The sequence below is a fragment of the Neocloeon triangulifer genome, unplaced genomic scaffold (genome assembly GCF_031216515.1).
Source record: "Neocloeon triangulifer isolate White Clay Creek 2 clone unplaced genomic scaffold, ASM3121651v1 ptg000012l, whole genome shotgun sequence".
NCBI classification, from domain to species: domain Eukaryota; kingdom Metazoa; phylum Arthropoda; class Insecta; order Ephemeroptera; family Baetidae; genus Neocloeon; species Neocloeon triangulifer.
In genome coordinates, this window is record NW_026775554.1 from 14,237,433 (window position 1) to 14,249,531 (window position 12,099).

Consider the following 12,099-nt stretch of genomic DNA (forward strand, 5'->3'; position numbering starts at 1 on the left):
CAGAATTTCGATTGGACAGTTTTGTGCGAGTGAGAACTTGCAGACGATAGAGGGATAGACGCAACTAGCATCTAGCAGCAGCAATAGTTGGAAGCGACGACCGACGACGACTACAAAAGATCTCTCCTAGTTTTGCTTTTTGCCTGAGACTTTGATGCTTTCTTTTAAATTTCGAACAAATGGAAACCATGGCGACTTTTGATGCGTTTCAATCTTTGAAGTACTTTTTCCGGGTGTATTACGAAATTAATTATGTACATTAATACCTAATTAACAACATAAGCAAACAATTTTCTCATAATGGCAATTAACGTACATAATTTATTTACCGATATGATTTACATAAATATGTATTTTCCTTACCTGCGGCGGTTTTGATCTTCTTATCAAATTTGTTTTTGCAGGAGTTCTAAAGAGGTTGATGAGAAAATTGCTAGCCTGGGGCTGAGAGAGCAAAGGTTCAGGGTCAAGCCCATGCCCAGTCTGCGCGAACTGGGCATCAGGTTCATCTTCAAGAACGCAAACATCTTCTCCAGAGAGCCAGTCAACTACTTAGGAAAGCTGCGTAAGTCCGCCTCGATCATTTTTTTATTGTACATAATATCAGTTTTAGGTTGTTAAGTGTCTTAATTTATTTATCATAAGGCAATTTACAAACTTGCTGCCCAGTACAGTCAAAATACATACAAAAATTATCAATTTAAATCATAAAGAGAGGAAAATTATCTTAAAAAACAAATCAATCATCATTTTATTACATCAATTGGATTATGATATATTTTATGTATTATTTTATTACATACATTATTATGTCTTAAAATTACCCTATGTAATCTAGTCTTCTAATAATAATGAAATAATTGCTCCTATCTAACTTTTATCATTATTCAATCTTAATCCCAAATTTTATGTAATTATTAATTTGTCTTGCAAATTTTTCACAGCTTACAACCTGGCGCAAGATCTGCTTGCTTTGTGCGTGTCTGCTAAGGGGCCTTATGATGAAGATGAAGAATATGAAATTAAAAAAGCAGAGAGGGAGAAGACTGTATCCCTGGTCAAACGTCTGCTAAACGTTCCAAATAGCAACATCAAGAGCTTGGACATTCTGGGCATGTTGCATGTGGGCGAGGACAACTGCTACAACTTTGTGCAACTGGCACTGAAGAACTGCCCTAAGCTGGAGTATGTGAGCGCCCCCTGTCCTCTGCTTCCTTCTGCTTGTGCCAACAAGACCTTGCAGTTGGCCCAGTCCATCGTCACCAAATGGAGCAAACTCAGGTCGCTTGACCTGATGGGTTTCTTCATCACCGACGCTGCCATGAAATTGATCAGTGAGAAGTTGCCTGACTTGCAGTAAGTTTTTTTTTAAATTCTAAATATATTTTATTGTGTGTAAAACTGAATTAAACAGGAGGATCAACTTGTGCCTCTGCAAGGATAAGTTCACTATGGCAGGTGCGGATTTTCTCATCAAGTTGAAAAAGTTGACTGACCTGGAGCTCTCTGTGCAAAAATATGATTTGCACATGCAGTTTTTTGCGAACCTTCTGATTAAAATCCCAGGCAACCATCCAAGTTTGCAGCGGATCCACCTCAACTATTTTGAAGACAGTCCTTTCATTGTTACTGACTTTGTAGAGTAAGCGTCCTCATTTTTATCTTCATATACATATATATATATAAAAAAAAACATTTTTTAAAAAAATGTTACATATATAGCCATACCTTTTTTAGCTGGAAATAATTTTTAAGCTGATAAGCCATATTTCTTATAATGATTTGATTATTAACAAATTTGCAGTTTCTTTGGCAAATACTTCCCTGAAAAAGAGTTGACCCTGGATCAAGTGTTTGTGATTGAGCCTCTTAGGCGCCTTTGGTCTCCAAACCTGCAAGTCAACAGTGTCATTTTGTCACCCTCAGCCTATGCTACTGACATAGGCTTCCGCAGTCTTTGCGCTATGCCCTGTGGAGTCTCAGAGCTTGTACTCTTTCATCTTGCCGACCCCGAGCTGCTTTACAAACTGCTAGAAAAGCTGGGACCTCAACTGAAGAAACTCTGGCTGTTGGACAGGATCACCAGTAACATCAGTTCACAAAATTCATGCACCCTGAACCTATTCAGAGTGATGTCCCTGTGCCCAGCCCTTGAGCACTTCTCCACCAACTGCCTGATGCCTCTGCAGGCTGAGCCAAAGTACAATCTCACACCACAACACTTTGCCAATATGAAAAGCTTTCAGCTGGATGGAGAGTGCAAGTTGTGAGTACAAAGTTTTAACTATGAGTTTTTTTGTTCCAACTCCTGTGTCCTGTCCGTAACAAATTCTTGTCAAAAATAATTATCTAGTGTATCAGGTACATTTTCTTCCGTAGGGCTAAATGCTGAGCTTCAATTTTTTAAATTAAAAACACAGTTTTTTTTAAACTGTCGATCCCTCTGTGGAATGGCAAAAGCGGTAGAAGTCAGGCCTACTAAATACAAGGGCCGACAATAATACAAATTTACAATTTTTGCCGATAAAATGTCTAATTTTGCAAATTTAAGAGTCTTGGAATAAAATGTAAAAAAACTTACGTATTAATATTGAATAATTATTTGAAAGCAATGATTTAAAAATATATATGCAATTCTTATCGAAAATAAGGATAATATTGTCTATCAGGGATGCACTTGAGGGGGATGAAGGCTTAATAAATTATGAGAAAAAATGTGAGTTGAATGTTGACTTTACGACTCCAAAAAAGAAAGGACTCCAAAATGTTCTAAAGCTGGCAAAGGCAGAATACAAAAACCACTTCATAATACTGGTGTTAAACAATTAAATATAAAAAACTTTTGGAGTTGCTCGACATTAAGTAAAATAAATTCCCTTTGAGCGACATTCCGAGACTTAAACTAGAATTTTTCCTGTTCTTTTTATATCTCTTTACCTCTTGATTAAAAAATAAAAATTACCACGTATGATTAAATCTTTTCTCTCTACAAATTTCAGCATGGGCACTCGGAGTGTGCAGACATTCTTTGAAATTTTTGAAATGGTCATGAAAGGCTCCAAGTGCCTTTATGTGCTCGATCTTCAGAACAAGCTCCTTTTGCTGATGACTGCCAAATTCCTGAAAACAAATCCTAATTGCCTGCCTCAGGTGAAAGTCTTCAATGCTGTTTACAATGAGACTGGAAGCAATATTGAAGAAATCATCGCTACCATTGGAAAACAGCTAATGCTGTGCTCCCCCTTCCTCAGCATGATTGAAATCCACGGCCTTAGCGAGTGAGTCTCCTTTCCAGCAAAATTAATTTTTTTAATATCAATGTGCACACTTTGCAGGGACATGCTTCCCATTTGGTTCCTGGACATGGCAGCTAACCTGGGGGTGCAAATCAAGGCCCGCATCCATTACAACTGCTCAGGCTTCAGTCATGTGTTCCTCAACCGCATTCATGTCTTCTCCAGCTCCAGCCTTGTTGGTACCTCTGTTGAGGCAGAAAATCGCAAAATTTGGCTCGCAAAGTATTACAGAGCTTTGTTGCAAGTCTAGGTGCACACTCGCCTATAGTAATATAAGTTATCGTCTATTGTGAGTTTCGCAACCTAACAAAGTGAATTTTGCCCTTAAGCTGAATTGATGCAAAACATAACTTGCCATTTTTCGTACACATATTTTTATTCAGTCAGCATTAACCTTTATTTGCAAAATTGCTAAAATCAAAATTTTTCCTGCATCCAAGTTATAGATCACATAATTATTCTCTAATTATAAGAGCAACGCTTGTTGTCGGCAGCTGGCTCAGCAAACAGCAAACCAATCCGGCGTACGAAATGCTTAGATGAAAGCATAATATTCAAAATGATTCAGTTTTATTAAATATAATAAATTATCACTGCAAGAAAGAGAAGTAAAACAAAAAAAATTAAATAATTATTTCCTTTTTTGTGTTGTACTCATGCAATAAATAATAAATAATTATGTAGAATTGCAATTGAATTCTTTAACATTTTGCACATGAATACATGACACCAAATTATGTTCATAGAGCACAAAAAATCATTCTTCCTATGTGTGAGGGGTAATAAGCGTAATAAGAGAAGAGAGCATAATTATGAAGGTTATTAAAAATTTCTGTATACAGAAATTTAATTATAAATATTTATTTTGCTTAACATAATCGCGCTTTATCCAATTATTATGGTCTAATTCAGTATATATATTTATCAGTACTATATATTTATTTTAATCTGTGTGACATTAAGGCATAGTAAAAAATTACTAGCTGCAGCCATGTTAAAATCTCATTCTTTTACGGGGCTTGACAGAAACTTGAAATTCTGCGATGGATTTAAAAGTATTCAGATTATGAGTTGAACTATTGTGTGCTTATGTTTCAAGTATGAAAATAATTTATTTTTGCCTCACCACTTCTTAACAGGGTGCCAAAGTGAGGTCCGAGGGGTGAAAATGGTATAAATCCACGCTTTTCTACCTTCAAAGACTCGAAACTTTAAGCTTTGGTTAAGTGAGAAAAATATTTCCCAGATAGCTTATTTGATTGATTCACATTCTCAAGATGCCAAAGTATCCAAAAAAAGCAAAAATTTTATACTTCTTCTGAAATTATTTTTATCACCCTCAGAGAAATAACATTATTTAAATGACGTTCGGTTAAAATGAGTTTTTTTTATCCTCTGCAAGAATTTATAATATTTAATATTACGAAAAAAAATACGACAGAATATGTTAAAGTTAAACGTCACGATTAAAATAATTTGAGACTTTTTTTTATAAAATTCAAAAATTAAATTAAATTGAAAATTGGAAAAATATTTTCAAAATATAATAATTTGGAGATTAAGCTTAATGTTAATTTGACTTAACATCAAACTTGGTGTCTTTATGTTGAAAAATTGAATAGTCTCTAATTCTTCTGGCCAGCTTGGGTGGGGGGAGGTTTATGGAGACTGTCATCACTGGCTGTGAGGTGTGAGTAGAGAAAGAGAGGAAAATGAGGAAATACATAATGTAATGTGTGTGTTGGAAGTTGGAATGCCCGCCGGCCGCCGCCGCCGCCGAGAGAGAGAGAGAGAGAGAGAGAGAGAACAGGAGAAGAAAAAGTTTGTACAAAACGGTATGTACAGCAAAAGTCGGGCACTGGGCATTCACATTAGATTTACGCGACGCGACGCAGCTGCGACGACTATCATCTGGACTCGATCTGGTGTAAAGTAAACCATGGCGACTTTTGATGCATTTCAATCTTTGAAGTACGCAGAATTAGGCATTTTTCCGCTTGATATATTATTAATTACATTCAAATCAAAGCTATTATGTACATAATATATTATGCAACAATTTTCTCATGTGGCATCATAATGTTTACATATTAAATATTAATCAAAATTTTCCTACCTGCATGCGGCGGTTTTGATTTTCTTATCAAATCTGTTTTTGCAGGAGTTCTAAAGAGGTTGATGAGAAAATTGCCAGCCTGGGGCTGAGAGAGCAAAGGTTCAGGGTCAAGCCCATGCCCAGTCTGCGCGAACTGGGCATCAGGTTCATCTTCAAGAATGCAAACATCTTCTCCAGAGAGCAAGTCAACTACTTTGGAAATCTGCGTAAGTATGTACAGTCATACGCAACGGTCCGGATTCCGGATCCTTGTTTTGCATGCTTTTATCATTAACATATTTAACGAACGCAGCCAAGTGGAAAAAAAATGAAAAAGTTTTAACTGTAAATCTGATATCTTTTTAAAATCTCAGATTATGAAATAAACTCCCAATTGCTCCTTGCTCCTAAGTTGCAAATTGCATAAAAGATCATGTTTAAAAACTTCTTTCAACCTTGATCCCAACAGTTTCGGAATTATAATTCATATTTATTGTTTGGATTTTTAATAGCTTTCAACCTGGTGCAAGATCTGCTTGCTCTTTGTGTGTCCGAAGACATGCCTGTTGATGAAGACGAAGAAGATGAAACAAAAGAAGAAGATAGAGAGAAGACTTTATCCTTGGTAAAACTTCTACTTAAAGTTCCAAACAGCAACGTCAAGAGCTTGGACATTCTGAGCATGTCGCATTTGGGCGAGGACAACTGCAAAGTCTTCGTGCAACTGGCACTGAAGAACTGCCCTAAGCTGGAGCATGTGAGCGCCCCCTGTCCTCTGCTTCCTTCTGCTTGTGCCAACAAAACCTTGCAGTTGACCCAGTCCATCGTCACCAAGTGGAGCAAACTCAGGTCGCTTGACCTGATGGGTTTCTTTATCACAGACGCTGCCATCAAATTGATCAGTGAGAAGTTGCCCGACTTGCAGTACGTTTTTTTTTAATTCTAAATAATATTTTATTGTGTGTATATAAAATTGAATTAAACAGGAGGATCAACTTGTGCCTCTGCAAGGATAAGTTCACTTTAGCAGGTGCTGGTTTCCTCATCAAGTTGAAAAAGTTGACTGACCTGGAGCTCTCTGTGCAAAAATATGATTTGCACATGCATTTTTTTGCAAACCTGCTGATTATGATTCCAGGCATCCATCCAACTTTGCAACGGATCCACCTCAATCATTTTGACGACAGTCCTTACATCTTTACTGACTTTGTGGAGTAAGTGCTCATATTTTTGTTTGCTCTTTCAAAAATTGAAAAGCTGAAGCTGAAAAAATGTTTAAATTAGAAAAAAAAATCTGTGCCAACTAGGTAATTTTTCTTGATACCCAAATATTGCAGTTTATTTGGCAAATACTTCCCTGGGAAAGAGATAACCCTGCATCAAGTGACTGTGGTTGAGCCGCTGACATACCTTTGGCCTCAAAACCTGCGTGTTAACAGTGTCCTTTTGTACCCCTCGGCCTACGCTACCGACATTGGCTTCCGTAGCCTTTGCGCTATACCCTGTGGAGTCTCGGAGCTCATCCTCTTTCATCTTGCCGACCCCGAGCTGCTTTACAAACTACTAGAAAAGCTGGGACCTCAACTGAAGAAACTCAGGCTTTGGGAAAAGATCACCAGCAACATCAATACACAACATTCATGCACCCTGAACCTATTCAGAGTGATGTCCCTGTGCCCAGCCCTTGAGCACTTCTCCACCAACTGCCTGATGCCTCTGCAGGCTGAGCCAAAGTACAATCTCACACCACAACACTTTGCCAATATGAAAAGCTTTCAGCTGGATGGGGAGTGCAACTTGTGAGTTACTTTTATTTCACGGCTATTTGTTTTCTTGATACATGTTTGCTAAAAAATTAAAAATTTCAGTCTTGATGCTGAGAGTGTGCTTATATTCTTTGAGATTTTTGAAATGGTGATGAGAGGCTCCAAGTGCCTTCAGGTTCTTGATCTTCAAAACAAGCTCCTTACGCTTATGACTGCCAGATTCCTGAAAGCAAATCCTAATTGCCTGGGCCAGGTGAAGGTCTTCAATGCTGTGTTTAATGAGATGCGAAGCAATGAAGACGTGGAGAACATCATTACCATCGGCAAGCTTCTGATGCTGCGTTCCCCCTTCCTAGGCATGATTGAGATCCACGGCCTTGAAGAGTGAGTCTCCTGCCGTCAACAAAATTTATATTTGTAATAATATGGTGCTCAATTTGCAGGTACATGTTGCCATTTTGGTTCCTTGATATTGCAGCCAGCCTGGGGGTGCAAATTAAGGCCAGCAACACATTCTATTGCTCTGGCTACAGTCACATGCTCCTCAACCCCATCCACGTCTTCTCCAGCACCATCAACCCTGTTGGCACCACTGCCGACCCCAATTCTGCTCAAAATCGTAAAATCTGGCTCGTGAATTATTTTCCGAGCTTATTGTCGGAAAGGCGCATGATGGGTAATGTAAGTTTGTGAAATTGTTCAAAATCCATATTGTTGAAGAAATGGAAACCTTTAATTGATGCAAGAAATAATTAGCAATTGATTTTTATCTTTAAGACTTAAAATATTTTGTAGTAAAATTAATGACCCATAATTTTTTTTTATCCTTTCAATCATTCATCATTTGATATAATTTCGGAATCACATTTTCTTAAATTTGCTAAACAGCGTTTTGATGAAAGCAAGTAACAGGTAACAATATGAAAAGTGCTTCAAGGAGTAACTGATTACTGATTTTCTATCACTGCAAGAAAGAAGCAACACTAAAATTTTTAATATAATATCACTAACTTTTTCAATTGCATATAAATCTTGATTTGGGCAGAGATTGCCTTGTGCAATCTCATTGGCAACTAAATATGCCATGCTCAATGAACTATACTGATTGAATAGCGTTGAAAAAGAAAAATGGAACAGTCTTGCTCATATGACTTAAGAAATTCAGGAAATGCTCAATAATTGTTACCATCACGTGTAAGGAAAGTTGTGCGAATTTGGTATTACAGCCTTTACCAACAATTGTAGACTAATTAATTTTTTTCTGGCCCTACACACTGAATAATTAATCGCTCCTCCCAACTATTAATGTCATGTTAAAATTTCATATGCACCAAAAAAGGAGCCCAAACTTTTACTAATAGGGCATTTAATTAACCATTTTAGTGAAAAAAATGTACAAACAATCAGTCAAATACTTTAATCAGTTGTAGTGTAACTAGAAAAACTAAAATATTGGCTACTTGGGCATAAATTAATTTTGTGCGTCCAGTATATGTCACTTCGCACATTTATTTGGTAATTTTTGGGATCAAAATATAATATTGTATGGATGATTATAGACCTATAGAGTACATATTTCATTGTAATTTTTTTTTAACATAAAATAAGGCACCACACTAAAAGAGCAATCTGTAAAGCCCAGCAAGTGACAGCGTAGTCTATTTTCTTTTTTGTGTCTGAAGCCTGCAGTGAAATAAAAACGTATATGGACGCAGGAAGAGAAAGCGCACAGGCCATTCCACCCGGCTAGTTCATGCTGTCAAAACAATTATTCTTGCGCTCGCTCGCAATATGATGATAAATAACCTGCTTTTATCTCCGTGGAGCGACTAATTCAATCTTTCCTCCCTGAAATGCGAGCGTGTATTTTATTTCAACCTACCCTCTGTTGGGGTTGCAAACCAGTTCTCGCGTTTCTTGTTAATGGAGCAGTGCAATTGGATCGCGGCTGCTGCGGCAACGCGATAAAAATTGCTCCTGCTTTATGGTGGAGCAAATTCGGATTAAATTAACTCTTCCCAGAATTTATCCGGCACGTGCGGCTATTACTGAATTTGTCTGCAGAATTTGCTCTCTGAGTACTTCGTAAGTGGTGCAGAAATCAGTACAATTCGCTGTGGGTAATAATTATTTTAAATTAGGAGCATGAAAAATTAAATTAGAAATTTCATCTTTAAAAAAAAAAAATAATGAAAAATAGCGGGGGGGAAAAATTATAATGCCTCTAGTATAGAATTACTTCTTTCAGGTGTTTAAGTTTATATTAAAATGAATTAAGTGCCTCTTTTCCAGTTTTTAAATATTCAATTATTATAATGAATTCATAATTTTAGGTGCCTTCTCTGTCAACTAATATTTATATTAATTATTCATTATTATGCAGTGCTTTTTTGAAAGATGTTACATTGAATTTCCTGATTCAAAACGCATAGTAGAATGGAATTCAGTGTGACTATGTGGCAAGAGATTACATCAAAGTCTAGCGCAAACACCGGCAACATCAAAGAATGAAACCCGGAGTACAAACAGACAAGAAAGCTTTTTGCTTCTCTTTCTTTCTCGCCACTACTCGCGTGGTTGTAAAAAAGTTCACTGTGATTTATATCACCCCAAGAGCAAATGATTCTGCAATCTGGAAGTCGCACGCTGAGAATATAATTTTAGGGCAAATTGCAATTTAAAAATGCCATTGGTGGCGTTTCTGTGGAGCGGCGCTGATTTCGCCACAAGACTCGATGGATTCATTGGCGTGCCGAGAATTCAGAGTGACTGCAGGGCATCGCACCGTTGGTGGGTGGGTGAAGAGGGCCGGCGTCGCGTGTGCATTGCAGAAATCAATACTCCAAGAGCCTTACTTTTGCCCCACTTTTGGCCCAAAATGCACCTCTGTAGACCATTTTGTCACCGTGATGGTCGATTTGCAAGATTGCCTTTTCCAACGAAAAAACGACAGCTGCTTTCGCACGTCCTTGTTGTGCCGGAATTTATGATGGCGAGATGAGATATTCCTTTTTTTATATGCAAAAGAAAACAGTTGGGAATTCGACAGGCAGGAGTGCAAAATAATGCAAAGATTTTTTCCAGCCGGCGCCAATTTTCACCAACCGGCTCGTTGTGGCGGAAAATGCGCGCGTGGGCTAAATCGGAAAAATGCTGTTGCGGAAATTTATTGTACCCTAGAGGTCTCAAAACTTTGTTTGAGCCACGGCTGCTTTTTGAAAAAATCTCATTGCTGGTGTTCACTCAATTTATCGCTTATTGCAGCTTGTTTATGGCTAAATTTTACAAAAAAATTAAAGAGCTTCTGTACTCTGATGTAAATCATGTGATTTATCATGATTTGTAATGAAAAATCAGGTCAAAGTCACTCTTCAAGAAAAGAGCATAATACCAAGTCATAAAATTTCACGCTTGCTTGCTATAAATTAAAATACTTTATTTTCATTAAAAAAAAATATATTTGATTTTTGCATTGTTCTTTAGAATATTTTTGAACTTTGAGTCTTAGATTATTTTGATTTATTAATTGATTAATTCATTACCAATTAAGGATCTCAAAATACTAAAGCATCAAGAGCCTCTTGATCAAACCAAGAAAATAAATGTTTCACCATCCAATTTGCTTGGCACAAATTTTGTACATTGTAATTTCAATCCTCCATTAAATTACATTTCAGAGGGTGGTTAAGTTAGAGTTGTAATATCACAATTGAGTGCACAAATCAGCTGGCACCAAACCGCAAAATGAACCAGTTTTTGGAGCACTAGCTCGAGAGGACACTCGACCACACATTTACGACTGCAAACTTCATTTCGCTCAGCAACAATCCTTCTTTGCGCTCATTTGCAAATACAGTCGGAGCAGATTAACTCCTCCTGGCGACAAAGATTTCAGATTAAAGCGAAGATAACAATTTAATAAATTACTGCGGAGGTTTTGTCGCTCGAGGGCCATTTATTTCCCCCAATGACGTGTGCTGCTCTTGGTTCTCGATTGCACGATGAAAAATTATATTAGAGGCGTTGTCGGTGCCTCAGGGGTGCGAATATTGCGATCAAAATTTTGTACCCGGTTCACAAAATATGTTCCGCAAATTCTGCTGCTATAATTTTTTCAAATCGAAGGCTAAGCCAATTACTTGCGCGGAAAAGGCAAAGACATGCTTTTCTCCGCAGCCAGTCTGGTTGGATTCGATTTATTTTCCGCCGGAGACGGAAATTCTTCTTTCCCTTTTATTGGCTTTTCACTCATTGCGCGCCGGCACTCTTCCTTTCCGATTGCACCGTGCCACGGCAGAGGTATAAATTGCAAATTCCATCACTCTCCATCATCTTTTGTGCGGAGATGAAAGGCCGCCGCGAATTTGCCGTTCACCGCAGTGAATGCTGTCTGATTTCCCTCCCTTTTGAATGGCGTACGTCGAATATTATTTTTTTCTGCAGTCGGGTTATCAGCAAATTGATGTGGCAACTTTGCGCTAAAGCACTGATGCATCAAAATTTGATAACGTTCAATTTAAGCAGAATTTTGAAATATATGTAAATAAAGGATGATAACATGCATGCCCTAATTAATGTGTAAATTTAAGCAATCAGATCAATAATGCTTACTTTTCACAACATTATGATTTTATAGTCCACTGAAATATTTTAACTATAATAACTTAATTAACTACTTCAATAATATTTTATAAATCAATAGCAAAATTTATATTTAGATGCAACTAGAATTATATTCACATTAGATATTGATAGTATTAAATGACCTTATCAAAAGTTTTTTTCAACAAACAGTAAAATAATTGTATTTAACTAAATTAATACTTAAAAATAAATTATTTGTGTGCATAAAAAATAAAAGATTTAGAAATTTATTGATCTATTTTAACTTTCACCTAAAAATTTAAATAAAATTGGGAGTATATAGGTTTTATTTTTTGAT

At 37.0% G+C, this 12,099-nt stretch overlaps 2 protein-coding genes across 4 annotated transcripts; both read left to right on the forward strand.

The window, feature by feature from the left end:
* The first annotated feature begins 51 nt into the window (after window positions 1–51).
* Window positions 52–3,896, forward strand: LOC132197268 (uncharacterized). 3 transcript variants are annotated; one of them, XM_059620438.1, is made up of 7 exons: window positions 52–254; window positions 405–565; window positions 945–1,356; window positions 1,415–1,642; window positions 1,805–2,266; window positions 3,000–3,278; window positions 3,336–3,896. In XM_059620438.1, coding segments are annotated over exons 1-7 (1,755 nt in total). In that variant the 5' UTR covers window positions 52–252; the 3' UTR covers window positions 3,547–3,896. The 3 variants fall into 3 exon arrangements, with proteins under 3 accessions (XP_059476421.1, XP_059476419.1, XP_059476420.1); XM_059620436.1 differs by having other exon boundaries at window positions 52–235; XM_059620437.1 differs by having other exon boundaries at window positions 52–220.
* A 1,226-nt stretch (window positions 3,897–5,122) lies between these two features.
* Window positions 5,123–8,961, forward strand: LOC132197146 (uncharacterized). The gene is made up of 7 exons (XM_059620238.1): window positions 5,123–5,267; window positions 5,458–5,618; window positions 5,904–6,315; window positions 6,378–6,605; window positions 6,729–7,190; window positions 7,260–7,541; window positions 7,601–8,961. Exons 1-7 carry the CDS (start codon window positions 5,236–5,238, stop codon window positions 7,848–7,850), a joined length of 1,827 nt encoding a protein of 608 aa, XP_059476221.1. The 5' UTR covers window positions 5,123–5,235; the 3' UTR covers window positions 7,851–8,961.
* The last annotated feature ends 3,138 nt before the right edge of the window (window positions 8,962–12,099 follow it).